The sequence below is a fragment of the Apostichopus japonicus genome, chromosome 11 (genome assembly GCF_037975245.1).
Source record: "Apostichopus japonicus isolate 1M-3 chromosome 11, ASM3797524v1, whole genome shotgun sequence".
Taxonomy (NCBI): domain Eukaryota; kingdom Metazoa; phylum Echinodermata; class Holothuroidea; order Aspidochirotida; family Stichopodidae; genus Apostichopus; species Apostichopus japonicus.
In genome coordinates, this window is record NC_092571.1 from 26,269,466 (window position 1) to 26,292,995 (window position 23,530).

At 37.0% G+C, this 23,530-nt stretch overlaps 1 protein-coding gene and 1 long non-coding RNA gene across 2 annotated transcripts; both read right to left on the bottom strand.

Moving 5' to 3' along the window:
• LOC139975988 (uncharacterized) lies at window positions 1-13,157 on the bottom strand. Its single transcript, XM_071984319.1, has 10 exons — window positions 13,047-13,157; window positions 11,054-11,150; window positions 8,256-8,363; window positions 7,717-7,811; window positions 6,675-6,768; window positions 5,240-5,309; window positions 4,510-4,593; window positions 3,811-3,882; window positions 3,066-3,191; window positions 1-2,194 (listed from the first exon to the last, which is right to left on the bottom strand). The coding sequence occupies exons 1-10, from the start codon at window positions 13,073-13,075 to the stop codon at window positions 2,100-2,102; spliced, it is 870 nt and encodes a 289-aa protein (XP_071840420.1). The 5' UTR covers window positions 13,076-13,157; the 3' UTR covers window positions 1-2,099.
• Window positions 13,158-18,095: 4,938 nt separating this feature from the next.
• LOC139976330 (uncharacterized) lies at window positions 18,096-20,497 on the bottom strand. Its single transcript, XR_011796089.1, has 2 exons — window positions 20,080-20,497; window positions 18,096-18,886 (listed from the first exon to the last, which is right to left on the bottom strand). It is a non-coding gene; the product is annotated as an uncharacterized lncRNA (long non-coding RNA).
• Between the last annotated feature and the right edge of the window lie 3,033 nt (window positions 20,498-23,530).

Genomic DNA, 23,530 nt, shown 5'->3' on the forward strand with positions numbered 1-23,530 from the left:
TGAGCATGAAAAAATAGCATTGAATTTATTTAATACCTCTCTATGAATGCATAAATGTCCTGAGTTTGAATGCATTCATATATATTTTAATGTACAGAAATAGAGAAAAACTATATATAAATATGTAAATATCTTAGAAACCGATGACCATCTTATGGTAATGTTGTTTTAGTTTTTGAAAGACAAACGGATGTCCTTTTTGTTTCCCCATACAGTGTGAACAAGAATAATCCTATATATAATCACATTATTAATCTTCAAAATGAGCAGAGGATAACAAGATTGGATTTCAAAAATTAAAACAACAGACCAATTGACTGAAGCATCAGTTTAGTTTACATGCTATTCAAACTCAAGAAAGAATGTGTTGCAGGTCTGAAAAATTGCATAACCTTTGGCAATTAGCTGTTATAGTTTAACTCTATTTGAAACTGGCAGTAGAAGAAAATAAAAAGATATATATTTAAGTTCATAGAGGCATGTTTATATTTTCTTTTTCTTCCTAGTTCTATTTAAAGGCCTACTTTTGAATTATCCCAATTCCAACATGAATGCTTTGGAGAATATCGTTAAATTAAAGAAACATCACTTTGACAAGGCAATATATTGATGAAGTGCAACTTTTCTCTAGTATTTACAAACTTAAGCTAGAAAAACTGGCAAGATAAGGTTTTTTGAACTTTTCAGCTTGTCACCATATTTCACTTACTATGTCACAATGTTAATAGGAATTTTCAAAACAAAATTAAGTAAGAACAATAACATAATGAGACAAATATAGAAAAGTACATTCATCAAGAGATTGCTTGGTCAAAGTGATGGTTCTTTAACTCTTGTATATCTGAAAGACCTTTGGTTGGATGACAGGAATGAGCTATATGTACATTTTTCAAAACAAAGAAGGTATGAGCAAAGCAAAAGTAAATAAAAAATTAGCTTACAGTTATGGAAACAATCACAACTTACAGGAGAATCTAAGTTATTTCTAAAAGCATAATGATAATAAAGTCACTATTCCTTGGTGGGGTGGGGAGGGGGGAAGGGGGGCACACTTTCAACAGAGACTACTACAAGTTATTCATTCTGGCTATTGATATCCTGTAACTTGTGAAATGATGTACTACCATCTTATGATTAATAGACACTTCCGATAATATGTCTACACTGTCCGATCTGGAAAAACCATGCAACTATTTCCATGGATCAAAGTAGCCTTATACAGACTGCAAGAAATTACATTACTTGAAAGATTTGTTGAACAATCTGCGCAATATATACATTGTATATAAACTACCTTCTCTACATGGTTATCCATCACTTGAGGCAAATTTTAAATATCAAGTCTTTGACAAAAACATAAGGATAAACCAGATAAGGAAGGAAAACATAGTAAGGTCCCAGAAAACATAAAATTTAAATTACTTTACAGTCCTCTAAAATCGTACCAACAACAATGAAATTAATAAATTTCAGATATAAATGACAGTCCGGAAAATAATTAACTTTGTGGGAATTTTTTTTTTTTACACTTTTACTAATTTTCTTAACATTATTTTGGGTTGTATAAATACACCCAATCTACATGGACATGTTTGATCTCTTTTCTATTTAGCAAACATTAGTTCTAAAATCTAAAGACTGGGCAAATGGCAATGTTTACCATAATTGGGGCCATGGGCCAGACATATAGCTTTTGGTACTATTTTCCCCTCTACATTTGTCAGTGGCCATGGTTCCCAGCCCATCAGCCCCGAGGTATTTTTTTTACTTTGTGAATTGAAGCAACATAAATAAACAGTTTGCAGAAAAACATAAACCTTTCATTTGTGAAAAAAAGCAGAATAATTTTCTAATTTTACTCACAGACAGACAGATACCCCAGTAATATAAAAAACGGGTATTAAATAATCACACATACCCTGCAGCAAAACACCTAGATATCATTTGATAATTGGATATAAAGTTATGTTGTTCATCGCAAGTGTAAAAGTTTGGATCACGGTAAGGGAATGGATATTGTAGAGTGATAATAACAAATAAATACGTTCAACAAACGTCCAATCCAGCAAACATCATGGTACCGGGTCCGTCTTGGCCAATTATTCGCACAGTTGCTCACTGGATCTCGGCATTGCAAAAGAAACTAGTTCAGGGTCATCAACATTCGCTGTGGCCTTCTCTCCATATTCTCCACCTGTAAGTCAGTTTAAAAGTTGATATTTTAAATACTGAAATTAAAGTTCTTTCATATATTGTCATTATGGTTAGCTTGTCACAGATTCTTTTTTTCAACTTCATTTTTTTTCTTTTTAAATCTGAGAAAGTCAAAAAGTTAAAGCTCATCGCAATAGCCCCAATTATAATATGCTAAAACGTTGCCAAAAATGAAGAAAAAAACAAGAAGGTGTTCCTGGACATTCTGGCCATATAAAGTTTTCTCAGACAACATCAGACAATAGACATGCCTCTTTGATTGAAAACGCTTTGATGGTGGCTGTTCAATATCTGCCGAGATAACATGAAGTACTACGACCATATTTGGAGACAGTAGTGAAATCTTTGAGCTATTTAGAGCACATTTTAATCCCACTCCAAGTATGAAGAGATATTTCAGTTGTAGACAGTGAGACATTAATATGGAAGATACAAATATTCTGCACAGTCCATCTTACCACCTTGTTTCTATTAAAGTCTATACATATAGCCGTTTGAACAAAAGAGAAACCAACATTGAAAATCAAATCATGACAAGAGGAACAGGCAAAGTTAGTAAATGTATTTCAAATCTTGAATCTGCTTTAACTTTAATCAAGAAATCAATTCAAGACATTGCCACATGTTATTTATGTTTTTGCATGAAACCTATCTTTATCTGACACTATCAATTCCTTGCAATGAGAATGCCTTTGAAAATTTTGCACAAAGAGTCAAATCAAGTGACCACATCCAGTAAATAAATAATACTGCCTTCCTTCGTGGTAAGATTTCTGACTATGTTACGTGACTAGGAAATTACACTGTTCATAACAGCCAATCAAAAACAAAAGTGTAAGCATCTCACTTACAGAACATTCTCAGCAGAGCCTGCTGTGGCCTGGTACAACAGAAAACCCTCCAGCAACAAAATGATACTGGAATAAAAAGAGCAATGGCACATGCAGGAATGGCAAGGAAGATGACAAGTAGCAAACCTATAGTAAAAAAAAAGGATTCACATAATTATTCATAGTTTCATATCCAATTGTTTGTCATGTTTCCTGCAAATGTTGCACAATTTTGACTACATACAGAAACGAGAATGGGTTAACTGCAAACCATTAGATGTTTGCATAAACTGTTAACTAACCTAATTTATATCCACTAATCAGTAGACCAATTAGCAACAAAGGACACTATGATATTGTACTAAAATCACAGCACATTACCATGCGAAGAAATGGTTAAATCAATATATGATTTTAAGCACTTGAAATATAAAAATAATTCAAAAAGTAGATTATTGATCTTAGCTTAATTTCCAAGGTTTATTCTGAATCTGAAGATTTAGTTCTTAGAACGGTATTAGCACCAATTGTTATAGACATGCCTGCTATTCTTTCCATAGTATTAATGAGTAATTCCCTTTGATCCCAGCCCCCCCCCCCTCACCATCAATTCAATTCACACATAATTCACTGTATAGTTTTCTGAATTCCAAGGGAAGAGTGTGCTGGACAAGCTGTTTAATTTACATTGTAATCTAAAGTCCTATCTGTAGTATTTAGCAATAATAATTCTTATTTAGGAGAGTAAGAAATCATTTATGCTCACCTGGTCTCTTAGCCAGTAAGGAAAACAAAGTCATGACATCTTCAGTTGTTGGAATCTTATTGTCAGGTTCACCTGAAGAGCAAAGAGAAGAACAGACAAAAGGTTGCAATATATTGTTTCTTATAACACCTTAGGAGTGCATACATGTATGCATGCACACCTGTGCATAGGTTGTATGAAAAATAAAACAAATAAAACTGCAAAGAACTCGACTTCTTATTTTTAAAAGCAGTTGGCCACTTCCTAATGCAATAAATCCCTTTCCTATAATATAGCTGATAATCAGTTACTAGCTTTCATTTAACTTCAAGCAAAACAAAATTCCAATACAGTTGAGTAACACAAAGTGGACTGCCACATCTAATGCATTCAGGATTAATATAAAGGTATGATATGAAAATTGGATGTATAATTATATCTCCTACTATCTATAAACAGGACCCATATATTATTATGTTTGTGTCTTTTTAGTTATGATCAAGAATGCTTGGTGAAAGTAATGGTCATTTTAACACATCAACCAGATTAAAGTCTTAATGTCCAACATAAGAAAGATGAGAATGGGGTCTGCTTAGCTTAGTGATGAATGTTGCTGGCATGTTTGATTCCACAGCACTGGCAATGAAACATCGAAATAGTACAACTAACATTTCAAGCATTGCGGTGACGGCATACAAGGAAACTGCATGCATGTCTCACCTGTCATTTGGCCTGTTAGTATGGTGGCAGTAGTGGGACCTTCAATCTTTGAACTGTTTGTTTGGGGCAAAGTGTCATCTCCATCTGGAAGATGAAATGAGAACAACACCCTACAGGTCACTCATGTTCAGATATAAACAAGGCTGTATAGCCCAAATATTAGCACAAATCAAACCCATCTCCACATGACAGTATCATTCAAGGTAACCCTTCTTGACAAATGTTTAAACTTCCAGGGTATCAAAGAACATTGACCTATTTTGTTAATTAATTAATGAATTCAGGAGTGGAGATGAAACAGATTATTGACTCAGAGTGTACAATTGTTCGACATTTATTGCAATGTTAAATGTGATTGACATTTCATCACATAACATGAACTATTATTAAATATAAATCTCCTGGTCAGTTAAATATAAATGGGATGACTCAACCAAATTTAAATAAATGATACCTGTTCCTAAAATCTTTCCTTTTTTTTTGAAACGCATCTTCCGTTTTTGTGTATTTAATGTAGAGTAAAATTATGGCCCTGTGTAAAAATGAATAATAACTACCGGGCTAGCTCTTGATGTCCAGAAAAGTAGAAGATAGATAATTTGATCTAGGCAATGGACATTGGGGAGGGGAGAGGGATTGGGGAGAGGGGCTTAATTTGAACCCATAGGCCATCATTTACTCTCAAGCACCTTCAAAAGTTTGTAAATGCCTTCTTCTAAGCTGTACTCACCAATCGGAATGTATTCAGCAGTCTTTTTCCTACATCTTGAGTTGTTTGTATAGGATCCGTAGTCCTCGAACTATAAAGGACAATTTTTAAAGGAAAATGTTGACAGAAATTTTTGTTCATGTCTATACAATTGTGCATGTTTGCAATGTTCAGAACTTGCAACAATTGATGGTGATATAAACGATAGGTAAATGGAGAGAAGGGTCTCTGAAAACAAATCTAACTTTACACCACCACACTCACAACAGGCATTTACTGTATAGAAAAGTACCTTTGCACTAGAAGTTTTATACATATAAATTTTCATGTCATATGATGTGCAAACTTGTTCTTCTTTATGAAAGAACTGAGGTGATGTTCGATTCACTACAGATTAAAGCAAATATTTGTTTTTCCTTTGTATTACCAACTAGTGCATTTTTCACACATGTATGAATGTGTGTTTGACTTTTACTTTGTAAACATGGGCAGCACTGAGCATATTCACAAAAATGCGTCAATATAAAATCAATTTCCTTAAAAAAAGTTCCTCTGGACATCGTATAGTTTCTGTTAGTTAACGGTGAATAATTTACCTGGCATCGCATCGCAAAATGGGCAAATTGCTATACAAGATCAAAGATGCATAGCAGTTTTGTACACAGAACCATAGTACATATTTTATAAGAGGCAAAGTTAATAGGGCTCCCTAGTTCAAAATTGCTGTGCAAGATATTTACACAATTTCTCTGGCTAACGTATATATCTTTGCTTAAAAGTTTTGTAATCTTTAACTAAGTGTTAAAGCTATTGAAAGTACTCAGCTATTATCAAATCAGTGGAACAATGCATCAACTTTCATACCAAGTATTACACACTATATATGTATACATATATGAAGACAATGTTGTAATTAATGACATTATTAAAGACAAATTCAACTTGAGAGAGCAGATAATTAATGACATACATGAGCACTCTGTAAAGTGGAAATGTACTCATTGTAAACCCCTCACTATTTTGATTATTAGCTTATGATTCTATTCGATGAACTCAACATTTTGTTGCACAGACTTTTCCTTTGGGTATTGTAACTACATGTCAGGGAATAATTAATTGTTCAAATTTTGTGTAGCAATTTTTAAGTTTTTGAATTTGTCTTTTTATTAAGTACTATGGTTCTTCTGTTCAATTATACTGAGCTACTGCTTACATAGATCGTTGCTTTTGTACAGCATTTTGCATACAGTTTATAGCATTGTGTCATGTGCTAATGGATAAAGCACTCACTGTGTGTGAGTACAAAATAGACCAAAAGAAAATATAATTTTTGTCTGTTGGAAATACACTTCAATTGCCAAGTTAATGCACTTGACATCCACATCAGACAATTGTATATTATTTTGCTTTAACAAAGAGATAGGTGAGCTATAGTCTACAAACAATACAAACTTACCACTAAATCATAATCAGGACAGAATGTCTTCTGTATACAGTACAAGCATTGGTTACGATAAGGTTGATAGGTTCCATGTTCACATATACAACATCTGTTGATGAAGGAAAGTGTAAATGTAATTGTTTTGAATATCACTGGCTAACTTAACTTATGCACTATAGAACAATATGTTGCCACATGTTGCTGCTCAAGGCATGCATCTTCTAGACTGCTTAATATGTTAACTGAGTGAAATTTAGGAACAAAATAAGGTACAAAGTTTGATAAGATATCTACAGACAAACAACACTGCTTTCAGTCTGGGATTTACTTGCATACCGCTTTAACTTTGAGAAATGTCACTTTAAACATATGAAGTTCATCAAGTATAGTGGGTGTACTACTTGTAAGGTGTGAGAAGGATTCAGAAGTTAGAAATAAGAAAAATATGTACTTTATTTAAATGACAGAATCTTGCAGAGCAGGATCTTACAGTGACCTCGGGCAGTATTAGCAGATGCTCAATATTGCCATGTTGAAACTGAACAACCTCAAAATAAGTATGTCCCATTAAAGACACTTTCTGTCAACTACTTGATGAACATGTTAGTTTGTTAGAAGGGCTGAAATACTCTTGAAATTCTTTCTGAATTTTTACAAATCAAACTCTTGTTGAAGAGTATAAGAGGTACAGTGGAACTATGAATTCTCCCTCCCCTCCCTGCCCCTCCCACTCCCTTATTTCCTTCAAGCAGAAAATGTGTGGGTAAATTATATGGAATGCCTTCAAATAAGGGCTGGATAATATAGATGAAATTGAATAGCATCATGTACTTCTGAGGTCACTCATTCAATTTGCTATTGACTCTTTTTCCCCCTAATTGACATAGCTTGTCAGCAGTGCTTCAAGTTAATGTAGATTTTAGACAGAATTAGAAAGAATGTGTAAAAGTAAGTTGGCCTGACGTTTCGATCCTAGCAGGATCTTCTTCAGAGGCTGAATGACAAGTGAATTTGAAAGAATTAGAAGAGTTTTAGATTTCTGGATTCTTCTACTCACCCGTAACGACCATGACAATTCTCTCCTTCTCTTTGTTTTCTGTACCCAGCCCGACAATTTCGACCACTGTAGGGTTCCTGAAAACAGCCTTCATTCTGAAATTCAAAATTGATTAATTCCTTTACAGTTGCTACAGCACTTCAATATATATCTGTAATGTCAAAAGACATTGAACAATTTAACAACCCTTTGCATAAAATCAAGTAAATTAAATCTAAGTTACAGTGGTCCAGGATATTTAATCAGCTGGTTCAATTTCTAATGTATGGTTTATATCATGTTACAATAGATGGTTGGAACTGATAACAGAAAAAAGGGAAGGGTGGGGGGGTGCTAAATTATTTTGTGATTTAATAATACAAAGCCAATTATTATGATCACTTGCATCCATTACATGTACCATATACTGTACCGCTTAAAGAGCTTTGTTGATACAATATCACTCTTTGACTTTTCTAAACCTTTAACAACAACAAACAAGGAGGGAAGAAAAAAATTAGTTTCCTGGTCTTGGCATTTATTTCATTTATTACTCATACCTGTTCTTCATCTAATACAGCCTTTTGTAGAGATTCTTGTAGTGTGTTTGAAATCTGTGGTAATTCTGTGACAGCTGCTATGACAGGAGCGAAAGAGAGGCTCAAACTCTGCACAAGTAAGAAAGAAGAAACAAGGTTAACCTAATGTGTTTAGAGGTAACATGGTAGAAGTTGTAAGGGAAAGTGGTTCATGGATTAAGGGGGGGGGAGGGGGGGGTTGGGCTGGATATAATGCATGTGAGAAATTCCATAATTTGTCAAAAGTGGTTCGGGATATGATATGGTGCTCTATAAATTTGCATATTGCAATGCTTCCATTTCACTTGAGCAGACAAATATACACACCACTTTCTTATCAAGTTAGAAGGAGATCTAGAGCTCTAAGTAAAACAAAGGGAGAACAATTGATCAACGTCACCAGCAAGAAGGGAGAAGGAGATCTAGGAGTAAGAAGTACAAAGGAAGAACACTTGATCATGTCACCAGGGAGAATAGAGGAGATTTAGAGCTAAGGAATACAAAGGGAGAACAATTGATCATCTTACCAGGGAGGAGATCTAGAGCTAAGAAGAACAAAGGGAGAACAATTGATCATATCACCAGGGAGAAAAGAGGATATAGAGGTAAGGAGTACAAAGGGAGAACAATTGATCATGTCACCACCTAAAAGAGGAGATATATAGAGGTAAGGAATACAAAGGGAGAACAATTGATCATCTCACCAGGGAGGAGATCTAAAGCTAAGAAGAAATATGGGAGAACAATTGACCATCTCACCAGGGAGAAGAAAGGAGATCTATAGCTAAGAAGAAAAAATGGGGAACAACTGAGCACGTCACCAGGGGAAAGAAAGGAGATATAGAGGTAACAAGTACAAAGGGAAAACAATTGATCATGTCACCAGGGAGAAAAGAGGAGATGTAGAGGTAAGGAGTACAAAGGGAGAACATCTCACCAGGGAGGAGATCTATAGCTAAGAAGAAAAAACGGGGAACAACTGAGCACGTCACCAAGGGAAAGAAAGGAGATATAGAGGTAACAAGTACAAAGGGAGAACAATTGATCATGTCACCAGGGAGAAAAGAGGATAGAGGTAAGGAGTTCAAAGGGAGAACAATTGATCACATCACCAGGGAGAAAAGAGGATATATAGAGGTAAGGAGTACAAAGGGAGAACAATTAATCATCTCACCAGGGAGGAAATCTTAAGCTAAGAAGAACAAAGGGAAAACAATTGATCATATCACCAGGGAGAAAAGAGGATATATAGAGGTAAGGAGTACAAAGGGAGAACAATTGATCATGTCACCACCTAAAAGAGGAGATATATAGAGGTAAGGAATACAAAGGGAGAACAATTGATCATCTCACCAGGGAGGAGATCTAAAGCTAAGAAGAAATATGGGAGAACAATTGACCATCTCACCAGGGAGAAGAAAGGAGATCTATAGCTAAGAAGAAAAAATGGGGAACAACTGAGCACGTCACCAGGGGAAAGAAAGGAGATATAGAGGTAACAAGTACAAAGGGAAAACAATTGATCATGTCACCAGGGAAAAAAGAGGAGATATAGAGGTAAGGAGTACAAAGGGAGAACATCTCACCAGGGAGGAGATCTATAGCTAAGAAGAAAAAACGGGGAACAACTGAGCACGTCACCAGGGGAAAGAAAGGAGATATAGAGGTAACAAGTACAAAGGGAGAACAATTGATCATGTCACCAGGGAGAAAAGAGGATATATAGAGGTAAGGAGTTCAAAGGGAGAACAATTGATCACATCACCAGGGAGAAAAGAGGATAGAGGTAAGGAGTACAAAGGGAGAACAATTAATCATCTCACCAGGGAGGAGATCTTAAGCTAAGAAGAACAAAGGGAAAACAATTGATCACATCACCAGGGAGAAAAGAGGATATAGAGGTAAGGTGTTCAAAGGGAGAACAATTGATCACGTCACCACGGAGAAAAGAGGAGATATAGAGGTAAGGAATACAAAGGGAGAACAATTGAACATGTCACCAGGTAGGAGGTCTAAAGCTAAGAAGAACAATGGGAGAACAATTGATCATGTCACCAGTGGGAGGGAGATGGAGATCTATGGCTAAGGAGTACAAAGGGAAAACAATTGATCATATCACCAGGGAGAAAAGAGGAGATCTAGAGGTAAGGAGTACAAAGGGAAAACAATTGATCATGTCACCAGCCATGCGGCTCAGGTAATAATTTAGCACTTACATTAGTTTTTATCACTAAAGTTATACGATGACTACAGGTACAATTGTTGCCTTGACATGTTGCAGGCTATGTTTAAAATATGCAAAAATCTCAATAAAGATCAACACAAAAGTGATGTGCAATGTGCAATGTTATCTATGTTAATCAATTGCAAATAGCTTATGGTACTAACTCCAAAAGATGTTCTTTTACCTTCATATCATCATATTAACATCCACGGATGGCATTCAACATAATTTGTCCTTGACAAACTTGCTATGCTTCAATGCAAATATATGTTAATTTAGGCCTCAAAAGTAATTAGGTTCTCCTTCAGTGCCGCGTCTGAGGAGATGACCTAATGACCTGTGTGTTAGACCAGGGAGCTTTTATCTTGATAACAGCTCTCTGGACTAACTTGTCCAGCCATGTAGTGGAAAAAATTCAGATGCTTAAGGGGTCATTTCTGAACAATTAAAGTGGCATAGAAGTTCATCCTAGACTGACAGTAGTGTTTTCTCATAGTCTACATGTTATCAACATTTATTTTACACCTAAAGTCAAGGTACAGTATCATTTACTTACCCCGACAAGTAACAGGGTCTTCACAAATGGCTGAACTGCTATCTTCACCAAGTCTGTTCCAATTTTACGATATGTCATATTGAAAGTGGTGTTTGTGCTGAAATTTAATAGTAGAACAGGAATACAGGTTGATGGTCTTTCTCCAGTACAACACTAATTGTATATATGCATAAAATATTGATAAATTCTAACAACTGATATGAGAGTTAACCTGTGGATCTTGCTATTTTTTGTATCACAACTTCATGTACCATATTTATTCAAATATTGTGATCTCAAGACAATTGACAATTTTGGATGCCCCAAATAAAAGTTTAAAATGTGTACCAGGCACACCATCAGCAGGAGTTGCTTATCAACATTCACATCTTATTTTTATGACGACTATCCACCATTTTGTGTAAATTGTCTCTTTGTCAATTTGGTTTGGTTTTTTTAGCACAACGATTTCCATAATTAATGCTTCTAAATTTTCCACTAAATATTATCCAATATCGAAGTAAACTGTAAATAACGTAAATTACTACTTAAATCACATACAATAACTGGCACATACATGGTAGACTTTTTAGCATACATGACATACAGCTCAATGGTCATACACACAAACATCGGTGTAACTGTTCCATTGCGAACATTACAGTGTCTGGTAGCAAAGCTAGATTTTAAGTGTCAATCTTTCCAACCAACCAACCAACAATCACACAACTAAACAAACCAATAACAAACTTGATGCTAGACTAGCAACTTCAGGTACCAACTGTGCATAATTTATCTCAGGTAAGAAGCTGTATGAGAGCTGCTGGAGCCAACTGAGCTAAAGTAGTTATCTCATACTTGTAACATTAACTAATTTGTATTGTTCAATTAAAAGTTACATATACTTGATAAGTACATGTATGTATCCAGGAAATAATTTGTCCAACTGGTATCGCATCACAAAATGATATGTAAAATTGTCAAATGGCTATACAAATGCAAAGATTTATAGCATTTTTTTGTACACAGAAACCACAGCATTTCATATCAAACAAAATTTCAGAGCCTTCAATTGAAGACTGTCTCTGACTTTAAGTATTTCCCACATTATCAAAATGCCTTTTTTTTGGTTTATTTTAGGGGTGGGGGGGGGTATAGGTCTTCTTTGTAAGGGGCTTTATTATTATGCCCATATACTTTATACTTGTTACCTTTATTCTTGGTGGGCTTCTTGTACAAGCTACGGCTTCCAAGCCCTTTCACCATTTTCTCTCCGTAATTTCCATTATTTTTCTTTTATTTGAATTACTACTTATTATTTTCTTTGCATGGTATTGTCTTCACAGTCCTATTATTATATAAACATTGTGAGAAAATGGAAAAATAAATGAAATGAAATGAAATGAACTTCAATTAATTGAAGCAGTTTTAAAACTGCTTCACAAAACTTGAAAACAATTTTAACTTATTCCCTGTTGTGCAATCAAACATGCATCTAGTCTTGTTTAATCTTCATTATATATAACAATCAAGCAAAACCACACATACCTAACAATGGCAGAGCTTTGACAACATAAGAGAAATGTCTAAATATTAGGTATTAGCAGATCTATGATACCATATATAATACAAGAAAAACATAGTCAATTAAGGTACCTATATATAGGCTATACTCAGGGTGTGATGGCACCCAGGGATTAGGAAGCACACATGAAATGTGCAGCTAGCAAGTCCCTCAAAATGCTTTTCACATGAGTGAAGTCAATCAATGTAAATTTACACAGTTAGAATATACTAGCCACTATAGGACTAGACTAATGTATAGGTCCTGGCCATAGCCTGAAAATCTTGTAATGCTAGCAGTTAGTGTTACTTGAACAGTGAAACTGAACGGCACGGTTTTTCGCGGCTTGATTGAGCCGTATCGTAAGGTAAGCAACTGTGTGATATTAACCGAACCTCAGTGTCAGACTCAAATAGAATATAATATAATGGCAAAGGAAGAAAATTTTACCTCCTTCTTTTGACAGCTCTGGTTACCATAGATTGTTGGCTGGCTTTCCGTATGTCTAGTTACAGTATGAGCATACACACGTATGAACACAGCTCGGAGATATGTCAGAGATACTTGCACAATGTTTGGGAATCCCCTAATACGGTAGCTTCTAACAAACGTTATTTAGGGTACCTCATCGAAAGGCAGCACAAAATAAATTTTTCGAGATTTAGCTTAATTTGCATGATATGATCCAAACGTACTAGTCATGTGCACATAGCAATGGCTTCCCCAGTAAAATAACTAGTGTACAATTTCTTTGTGAATTATTACAGAGTTATTATTTTGGTTGAGTATAGCCCCTATATTTTTAGCACTGTATTGCATTTTTCCTTTGCATAATGGTACGTATGTATGTCTGCATATGGTGCATTTTTCTTTTGCATAAATGGTAGGTATGTTCGTCATATGATGTATTTATTGTATAGGTGTTCAGCTGCAGCCTTAAAGACCTACCATGTTTGGTTAGTACCCCTAAAACAATACATTTCCCTACTAAATTTAAAATTCCACTATACAAACCATGCGTTTATTTCTCAACTGACATTGTTACAGGTAGCCATAGTTTCTGGAATTTTCTACCAGTTTTCGACCTACTACATGAACTTTGAGGCAAAGAGATACCATACCAAACGTAAATAATATGGAGAAGCTTCTAGAAGTCATAATCACGTGAGAAAAATAGGCCAATGTCTTTTGCGGAAGTTGCTGTGTGTGGCGATTTTCAGATATGCCGGTGAACTTGAGAATACCAGATTGTAATGCACATAAACAGGAGAATCAATTCATGGTATTGTATGCTAGGAAAGCGTGTAATGCATGTATCAGCTGCTGTACATAAACCAAGCGTTTCATTCATAAGTGACATTGTTCGAAGAGGCGTCGCCAGACATTTCAATCTAGGGGGTGGGGGGGGGACAGGGAGGAGAAACAGCACTTAATTAGGGGGCACAATGTTTATTTGTGCATACCGTCCTGGTGGAGGGGTCCAAGGGGAAGGGGGGGGGGATTTTTTATTAATTAAAGGTCCTTAGATGCAATATGGTGCTACATTTACTTTTTGCAACTTAAAGTTACTTTATGTTCAAGAATTTTCGGGCTGAGTCTGTCCGATATTAATGTTTTTAGATGAGGCTGATCAAAAAAAAAAAAAAAAATGGAAATTAATCCTTTTGCTTTGATAATGTTTTAAAATAAGAGTGTTGAAAATTTAAATTCCGCAGGGTAGTAGTGAAGTTTAAGCACTAGCGATTCACGCCGGGGCCTCTATTACTTTGTTAGTGAGAAAACAACAGGTTAGTGTGATTGTCGGTGGTAAGAAGGTTGACTGAAGAACATCTTACGTTTCATCCTTTGTAAAAAAAAAAATGATTGAGTAATTTCTTTAACACTACAAACAACACCTGTGGGGGGGGGGGGCTGGGGGGCACGATAATCTGATGAGAACTATAGACCAATGTCTGTTGCGGAAGTCGCTGTGAGTGACGATTTTGAAGAAGTGTGAACTCGAGAATACCAGACTGTTATGCACATAAACGAGGCGAAGCATACTTTTGTCAACGGTTCTCTATTATCCAAACTTGTTTTCGATTTTTACCCCCAAATTGGTAACGTTTTGCACCAAAGAAAGGAAAATTTTATTACACGAATGTAGTTTAAAAGAAATGGAAACGATAGCACAATTTTGCATCTGAGCCCTTTTCCAAAACAAAAATTTCAAAAGGGGAGGGGGACACTCCCTTATTCCCTGGTCCAGGACGGCGATCCACCGCTAAATGCCTATAAAAGGGGACAGAAAACTGACTTTGCCCCCCCCCCACCCAAAACTTGGCTAAGCCCCTGACTTCTTCCTAATTACATGGCTAACTAGCCTTGACAATTCATTTGAAAGAAGTTCAATTTCCTTCCTATATAACACCTTCATTCAACCTCGCAGCTTGTTTGTCTTTTTCCAAGGTTTAAGCACTACCCAGCTGAAAGTTTAGCTGTTACTTTAATAAATTAGTTTAGACAAAGAAATAAGTTTCCCTTTTCGCGTTCCAAAATAATGTACCTAATTAATCTATGAACATTTCTATGTGGATTAGTTTCTTGAAAAAAATAGATCATCCAGCAATATTTTAGGCTATAGGCTAGGCCTAATATAATTTGTTCTATGAATCAAAAGAAAAGAGAATTAACGTACGTGTCACCATTTCAATACCGGATTAAAGTCCTTAGGAATATTCGCACGGAATTGGTTATATGAAGGTAATATAAATGTCATTGTTTTAATTTAAGCTAGCTTAGGTCATACAGCTTGTGAACACATATGCGCACATTGTGCAGGCGCGTATCCAGGGGGGGGGGTGTTGGGGGCGCGCGCCCCCGCGTAAGAAAAAGAGGAGAGAATAAAAAAGAAAAAAAAGGGGAAAAAGAGGGGAAAAAAAGAGGAGGAGAGGAAGGAAGGGAAAAGAAAAAGAAGAAAGAGAGAAAAAGGAGAAAAGGAGGGATAGAAAAACGCCAAGACACCTGGAAGAGAAGGAGAAACAGTGACATCATTACAGCGCTGATCCCTATTATATATACAGGGTAGCCAGTGACTGATCAAGGATTTCGGAAGGGGCGTGCGCCTCACCCTACTCCTAACATCGTCAACTCCATTTTTGACGTTTCCATTTTGTCCTCTCTCAATAATGTAAATGTACATATATACATATATGGTCTATCATAACGCGTGTGTGTGTATATGAAACCAACTGTGGCTGGTCTCGAACTCGACCGTGTCGTCGGGGAACATGACGCATTTCGGGAAGGTGGCGACTGCCCCCACCCCCCTTGAGCATAATTTTTTTATGATATCGTTAGTAATTTCAAAATAAAAATGCTTAGATGCAACTTACAAGGCCGGGGAAGTGTCATTTCCAGCGATCTGGGAGGCATTTTCGGCCAAACTTTGCTTGTACGCTTCGCGCCAACAAATGGTCGTGGGTTAGTGCCATTCCCAGCGATCTGGGAGGCATTTTCGGCCAAAAATGTTCTTGTACGCTTCGCGCCAACCTATGGTGGCGCTACGCTTAGATAGTTTGCCAGAGCCGTATATAGAGAGAGTTTGGCCAACCATGTAACCGATTTGGATTGGTCGAGAGGGAAAACGCCCACACAGGGTGGTAAAATAGGTCCACTTGAACACTTTATAGCAGACGACACGCATACTCACAGTGTATAGACTATCGTTTTGTACACGAAAAAAGTACGAAATTATGAAAGAAATGGTGCTGGGGATGCTGCAATTGGTCAGAACATGGATATTGTTGTTCGATTATCCGACTGACCATAAAAGAAGAGGAATTTTTTGGAAGTAGAAAGAACAAGATGGAGATCTAATGAAAAAAAGTCTGTGTAGCCTAGGCCCATACTAGCCATAGGCCCTAGTGTAATACGATTTCATTATGCCAGCTCTCCTAATCATAGGCATGGCAGTTTCAGTCGCACATATAGTTATCCTAATTCCTAGTTATTGTATGCCTAGGCTATGCCTAGCCTAAAAAAGTATCACTTTTAGTTCTATGTAAAAGGGTGGGCTAGCCTCTAGGCATCACGTAAAGCCCTAATCCTTAGTTAAGCCCGAAGCATAAGTTAAGCCTGGGCTTAGTTAGACCTGGACCATTCTTGCTATTACTACAACTGTTATAGCACATTACATAATATGGCACAGTATAAGGCCCAATTAAACTAGGTCTAAGGAAAACAAAGTAGCCTAGGCCTAAACTAGTTAGGCTAGGTCTATACTCATTGGCAACTTGTGGGTTGTGTACACATACAGGCCTAATTATATAGACCCTTTTAGTATGTCATAAACAAGTGCCCAAATGGTTAAAAGATCTTGGTTTGTGTTAATTGTCAGCATTGGCCTAGCCTTTTTAGGCTAACATGAATTCAGCCTAATTTTTTCTTCTTCAAAAGTATAGCCTAGGCCTTGGTTTAATTTGGATGCAGTCAACTATCATTTATCAAAGTTGCATCAGTACCTCCTTATTCCCTTAATTGACACCCACATTGACGATTGAAGTTAAAAAAAACCTTTTTAAATTATCTTTAGACAGTAAATTTTAACTCCCTGAATTTCAGGACTTTTTTTACAAATCAAAGGTGACATGTGCTCTGAAGAAAAACTCCTAACATAAAAAGCCACAGTTAGCAGACTGTGATAATGACAAACCTGGTGAGTGACTTCTAGACTGAAATCCAGTTCCTGCAACCACAGCAATAAAGTCTTTGTTTTAATCAATGCACTTGTGTGTTTGAAACTTTCAAATGGACACTCAATGGCAGTTGGTTAAGATATAAGGTTTTACCTTCATCATGGAGAGTCGAAGGGAATCTGCCTCATCATCTGAATAATGGACTCAAGGATAGCAACAAATCATGATTGGATAATGATTTTGAGCAAGTAAATATCTGGCAATTTGAAAGTTTGTATTATTTTTTTACATATTATTTAAGCTGTTTAGCTCACACACAAGCAAATGATCAAGTGACAACAACCGATGCAGTATATTTAAAGGTATTGAAGACTTGCCCTAAACCGCATGCCGCGCTCTGAAAAAGTTTACTTTCCGTTGCTTGCAAGTGAAGTTTTTTTTGTGTCGCTACAAAATGCAGACAGTAATGAAACCCGATACCTTGTTATCTTTTATCTAGACCTGAGATGTCCACGCTGCTATGTGCACTGTGTTGTGGGTATTGACTGTGATGTTTGTATTGACTGTACACTAATGTCTATTTACAGATGGTAGCAAGCTGTATGTGTATTTTCTGGGATCAATGGTGGTGTCTAACACTTCTGTTACACCGCATTCGAATCTAGGTCAGATAACCGGCATGAGACGTTTCTTTGTGCGGGAGTCTCCACACCCTTTAAGGAGAAGTATTTATATCCCATTAATAGAGAAAGAATTATGTTTCAATTGGTAGCATGCAACTTAAAATTATGCAAACATTAGATACAATCAAACAATAACAAGGTTCATTTACAAGGTAATCTACTGCCCTTTATTTCACATTAGTCTGTCACATCAGAAGGTCACAGCTTTCAATAATTATACAAACAAATTCCCTTGATGGGTGCTTCGTTAGATTCCTGCAATTTTCAAGTTTATCAATGTAATAAGTTCTGAATGTGGCAATGTGGAGAAGCTTTGGGATAATCTGTGGATAAGACTGCCAGACTATCAACAAGATTCCACATCCATGCAACTCCAACTGCTTCCTTCACCTCCTTGCAGATGTACCACATGTCCAAAAAAAAGTCAGCATTGGTTAATGTAATTAAAATCTGGCTTCCTCCTGAGCTGGCAAATACACATGAATTGTCAAGTACAGAGGTCAGTGTGAAACCACTGAGAGATCTTCTCAGCTTTCAAGAAAACAAAGACTTGAAGCCAAATTGACAGAGGCCACACTGATACCATTCCACTCTCATAAGATGAAGGTATCACACACACTTCATTTTGCTTCTGCGATGCAGTGCCTGGTAGACTGTGAGGGTCACCCAATTGATGTTTTAACAACTGCCTGGTTTATAGAGCTCTACAACAGATAATTCATCCTAATGTCTAGTCGTCATCCTGTCATGGCCTTGAGCAAGTTGAACCCACTTCAACACAAAGCAGCTATTGAATTCTTGTCTAGGTACTGTCAAATCCACATCACCATCATTGCTGGTTCCAGCTACGCTCAGCTGACCATGATAAAAGAGTACAATGAGGGTTTCTTACTTCACCCAACAGAGCTTGCATTCCAGTACCATTGGGCAGCTGAAAAGATATTCAGAAATTGTTATATATGAGTGTGTTTGTATGCATGCATATGCGTGATTTTCTTGCTTTACAGAACAGCTCCATTTTGATAAGCTATGTAAAGTGTAAACCTGCCAATCATATGTTTGAAATAGGACAGGCTGAAACGATTCTTAAATGAAAAGCTTAACAACTTCTTGCATTTTTATACATCACTGTTCAGGTAAGGCCAGTAAGGGCAGTATGAAGAATAAGTAACAATTAATAATTATCATTATGGCCATTTGCTGTCTGCATAAAAACAAACTGAATGATGTCATCAGCCCTATGCTCAGTTGACAACACTGACAAGTAGGCACACTATGTCAGTGTGATCCATGAAACCTCATTAAGGACATGACTGTATAGTATATATGTTAATGGAAAATACATAAGCTACAACATACACCAGTATTCAGTTGTTGCAGGTCCTTTTTTCTCGACAGACCCATTCAATCTGTTGCACCTACTATAGCCTAGTACTACATTCCTGAGAAATTAACACCACAATATCAGTCTTAGGTTTGCCCACAGACTCCCAACTATTGCTAACTCCTACACTCAAGTATATAGTTTAGTTTAGTAGAAAAAATGACCAGGAGAGACATTCAAGTCCCCATTAAGGACCCTAAGGCTATATGAGAGGAATAAAACCGAGGACATCAAATGTCATACCCAATTACAATGCTTAATGTACTCATCCAAAGTATTCTTAAACCCATACACACTACTTGCAATTCAACCTTCTCAGGCAAACCATTCAATCCATTCACAACCCTTGTATAAGTTGTATTAGACTTTAGAGAAAAAGTTATGCCGAATATTAATCCTACTATGTAACTTCTGGAGTTTAATACAATGACCTCTGGTACAACTACTTTTTGGCAAACCTGAAAGATCAGTGAAGCATAAATTGTCATTTTATGTGTAGGCCTACTTTATTTAATTGAAGGATCTATTAATGTAGGCCTGATGCTATAGTTGTGCGTCTGTAATCTAGCCTAGCCAGGACTGTGATGTGTGCTTTTCGTTTGTATGACTAAAGTAGGACTAGTAGTATGAGGCGTAAAATAAAACAAGTGTAATGACCGGTTTTCAGCTAGTTTTCTATGCATTTCAGGTGTGAAGATAAACGTAAATGTCATTAACTAACGCATACTCTAATTCATTACCTGATATCCATTTTGTTCCTCGTATGCCTGTCAAAATCTGACATTCTGAGTCGCTTCGTTTGTTCGCAACGAGCACAGTGTGCAAAGCTGCTATATATTGTGTGTGGTGTTTTTCGTGTTTCGCGCAACTGGTAACGACAACTGGACCTATTTTGATGCCCATGGTTTGCGTGTGACGTCACAAATCGCCAGTTGGCCAAACTCTCTCTATATACGGCTCTGATAGTTTGCCAACAGGCTTCGCCCCTCACTTGGCAAACTCCTCGCTACGCGCCTGCTCGAATTTGTAAAGCAAACAGCAGATATCACCTTATATTAATGAGCATGAAAATGGTGTTCCAAGATGAACAGCCTCAAAACTGTCTATGTGTGAAGTCATGGGCGTAGGAGCCCAATTTGATTTGGGGCTGTAACGACTTGCCCGAAAAGAATAACCAAAAATTTTCGCCCGCTTCGCGCGCGCTCAATATGTTAATGTCAATATCATATAAGCCAGCATCGGTTATTACACCGCATGCCATCGTGTACCATACGATCCGTGAAAGTTGCGTAGTATACCGCGGGATGCTAATGTAAACAACGAAATGTCTTATGTAGATGGGGAAAACCTTCAAAAGTGGGGCTGACAGGTATTGTGGGCCGCGACGTAGAATCACCTACAAAAGCAATGATCCACAGGACATGCGATGAGGTCGAACATGATTTGTGACTGATGACAATCTTCAAAAAGGTTATGGATAAACAAATAAAAAAAACTATTGGGAAATACTTGGTTCTCAGGCAAAAGTGTACATCTGGTTGTTCATTTTTAAGCCTGAGAAGTGCCATTTCCGGTGATCTATGGGGTATCAAAACCAGAAAACTTTCTTTTACGCTGCGCGCCAACCGATGGTGGCGCTCCGCTTAGATAGTAATTGGCAAAATCCTGGATACGCCCCTGGTGTGTTGCGCCTTACCCGGCCGCCGGGTTTTGGAGTGGCGGACAGCTTCCCATGGCCGTACAGTGGCTTTGTGCTAGCGGTCAGAGCTGTATTTATGTATGTTTTTACCACAGAAATCACTGAAGCGTGAAATCATGGAAGGTCTCTTCTGACATATCAATTGCTACACTATACTAAGCATTTAAGCCATGAAGATGCTGATTTTCAGCCAACAGCTGATGGCTTGGGCTATCACAGCACATTCAACTTTTGCCACCATGACCGTTCAGATTTTGAGCTAGAAGACTTTAAAGTTGAGCAAAGTGCTCCCAACCCATCTGCCAGCTGTCCCTGCGGAAACTCTTGTTTCACCCAAGATTTTCGAAAATACCTTAAATCACCTTCAATCCTCCAGAGTTTTAGACCATCAGTATTTTGTTTTCGTCCTCATCAACATCCAGGCTTCAGGGAGAAAAACCTTTACCGTTTGGGGTCCAGGGCCCGCCTTCTGGCCCCTGATGGGGTCTAGGGGCAAAACACAGTCCTACACTCGTATCGTCCACTTTGTTCAATTCCAAGGAGGAAACGTCTGAAAACACCTGTTTATTCATTGCAATGGAAGGAAATGACACAAGTTCGCAAGCTACATTGGTAAGACCGAGAGAAAGATACTATTCAAGAGTATGAACATAAGACAGACAAGCCACGAAAGTCCTAGGCCTAACGGTCGCAAACATAGCAGATAGATTTGATTGGCGCATGATCTGTTGGGCGTGGCTTGCAAATATTGATTGAAGTTTTGTAGAATCTACGGACTCGTTAAAAAATCTGGTGAATTTTATTCAGCTCAATTTTTTTTTAACGACATATAACTCAATAAAAATAATGAATATTGATATGAAAATTGCATAGAACGTTGTCATTTTCACTGAGCTTTTAGTGCAGTAAGCTGGAATAGTCAGAGTTTAACTTTGGCAAACAAGTACTGAGACTACCAAAACGGAAACATTTGCACACAAGAATAAAATAATGTTGTTATATAGATACCTATAACATGCATGCACACATATGAAGCATACACGTAAATTTAAAATGCACTGTTGGGTATATGCACTGGGCATCTTGGGTACACTACTGGGCACATGCATGCATTCACTTTATCGGATACACAAACACCCTGTTACATAAAGATACTTCATGGCCATAGCCTCGATGGAAGCCCTAGGGGGCAGTTGAGGAACATCCAAAAACATGGTATGTATCGTATACAAATATCGCATTCTGATACTTGTTGATGTGCGTTTTTACCGAGGCATTTTTTGTTGGAGAATTTTTTTTTATAGTGGGTGGGTCATTTCCTAACAGGTATCATCATGACACTATCATAGGTTGGCGCTTAGTGTATCAAGAAAATGTTTACCAAAAATGCCTCCCAGATTTCCGGAAATGGTACTTCCCAGGCCTTGTAAGTTGCATCTCAACATTCTCTGTTTTGAGATCTCATGTTTTAAAAATATGCACTTCAAAAAGAAAAAGACAACTTTGACAAATTTATACAGTCAAATTATTTTGAAGGGGAGGGGGAGGGAGTGGAGGGGTTAGGACTCTACGTTACTTTATAAAGCTCTGCTTTATTGTTTGTTTTACACTTGTAATTGAAGATATAAAATCACGCTAGGGCACTTTGGAATGCGTTTATCAACGCATCCGTTTCCTCTGCGATAAACATTCATTTGTTTATCACACATATCAGCTTGGTGAAGAACTTGCTAAATTTGGCAAATGCAGTATTATATTTACTGACCTTGAGCAGACTACATTTATAGTCGCCAATTAAAGCGTGACGAGTTTGTGGTTGCTAGTGTTGACATTTCTATTCTTATGTAGTGTTTTCGTGAACAAAAACTTTTTTGCACCACAACTAAGCTTTATTATTTAATTCGTTCATATGTGTAGGCTACATTATTCTGTATGTCGCACTGCACTTTGCATACAGTAATACCAATGAGATATAATCTCGCATTGGTAAGTACGAAAGATAGGCTAGACTAGGCTATGTTAGGCTATGTTAGGACCGTCTAAGATATATGAATCAACCAAAGCGAAATTTATCGTCTTGAAAACACCTACTATAGTTTTATACCAACATTCCAGTCAGTCTGTGAGAAAAGAAAAGACAAATGTTTTATAGGTATTCAAGTGACAAATTCCTTTTGAGAAAAAAAGATTGCAAATGTATGTCATTAATTCATCGAGGTTGCAGAACCGATTCAAAATGGCGTCTTCTTCCTGCGCTACATCGCTGACGAATTATGTTTTATCAGTTTTAAAGTAGTAGGGATTGGTTTGACTGACATAAATAATTATAAATGACATAATTATACAGAATTTTGAGAAATGATTACAAATTTCCCGTCACCATCATGATGCTAATTAGGTAATCATCTTAGTGAAAAAGTTTAATTTTCGAATGACTTTCACATGCAGCTATGGACCCCCCCCCCAACGTATAATGTAATATTTTGCATGTG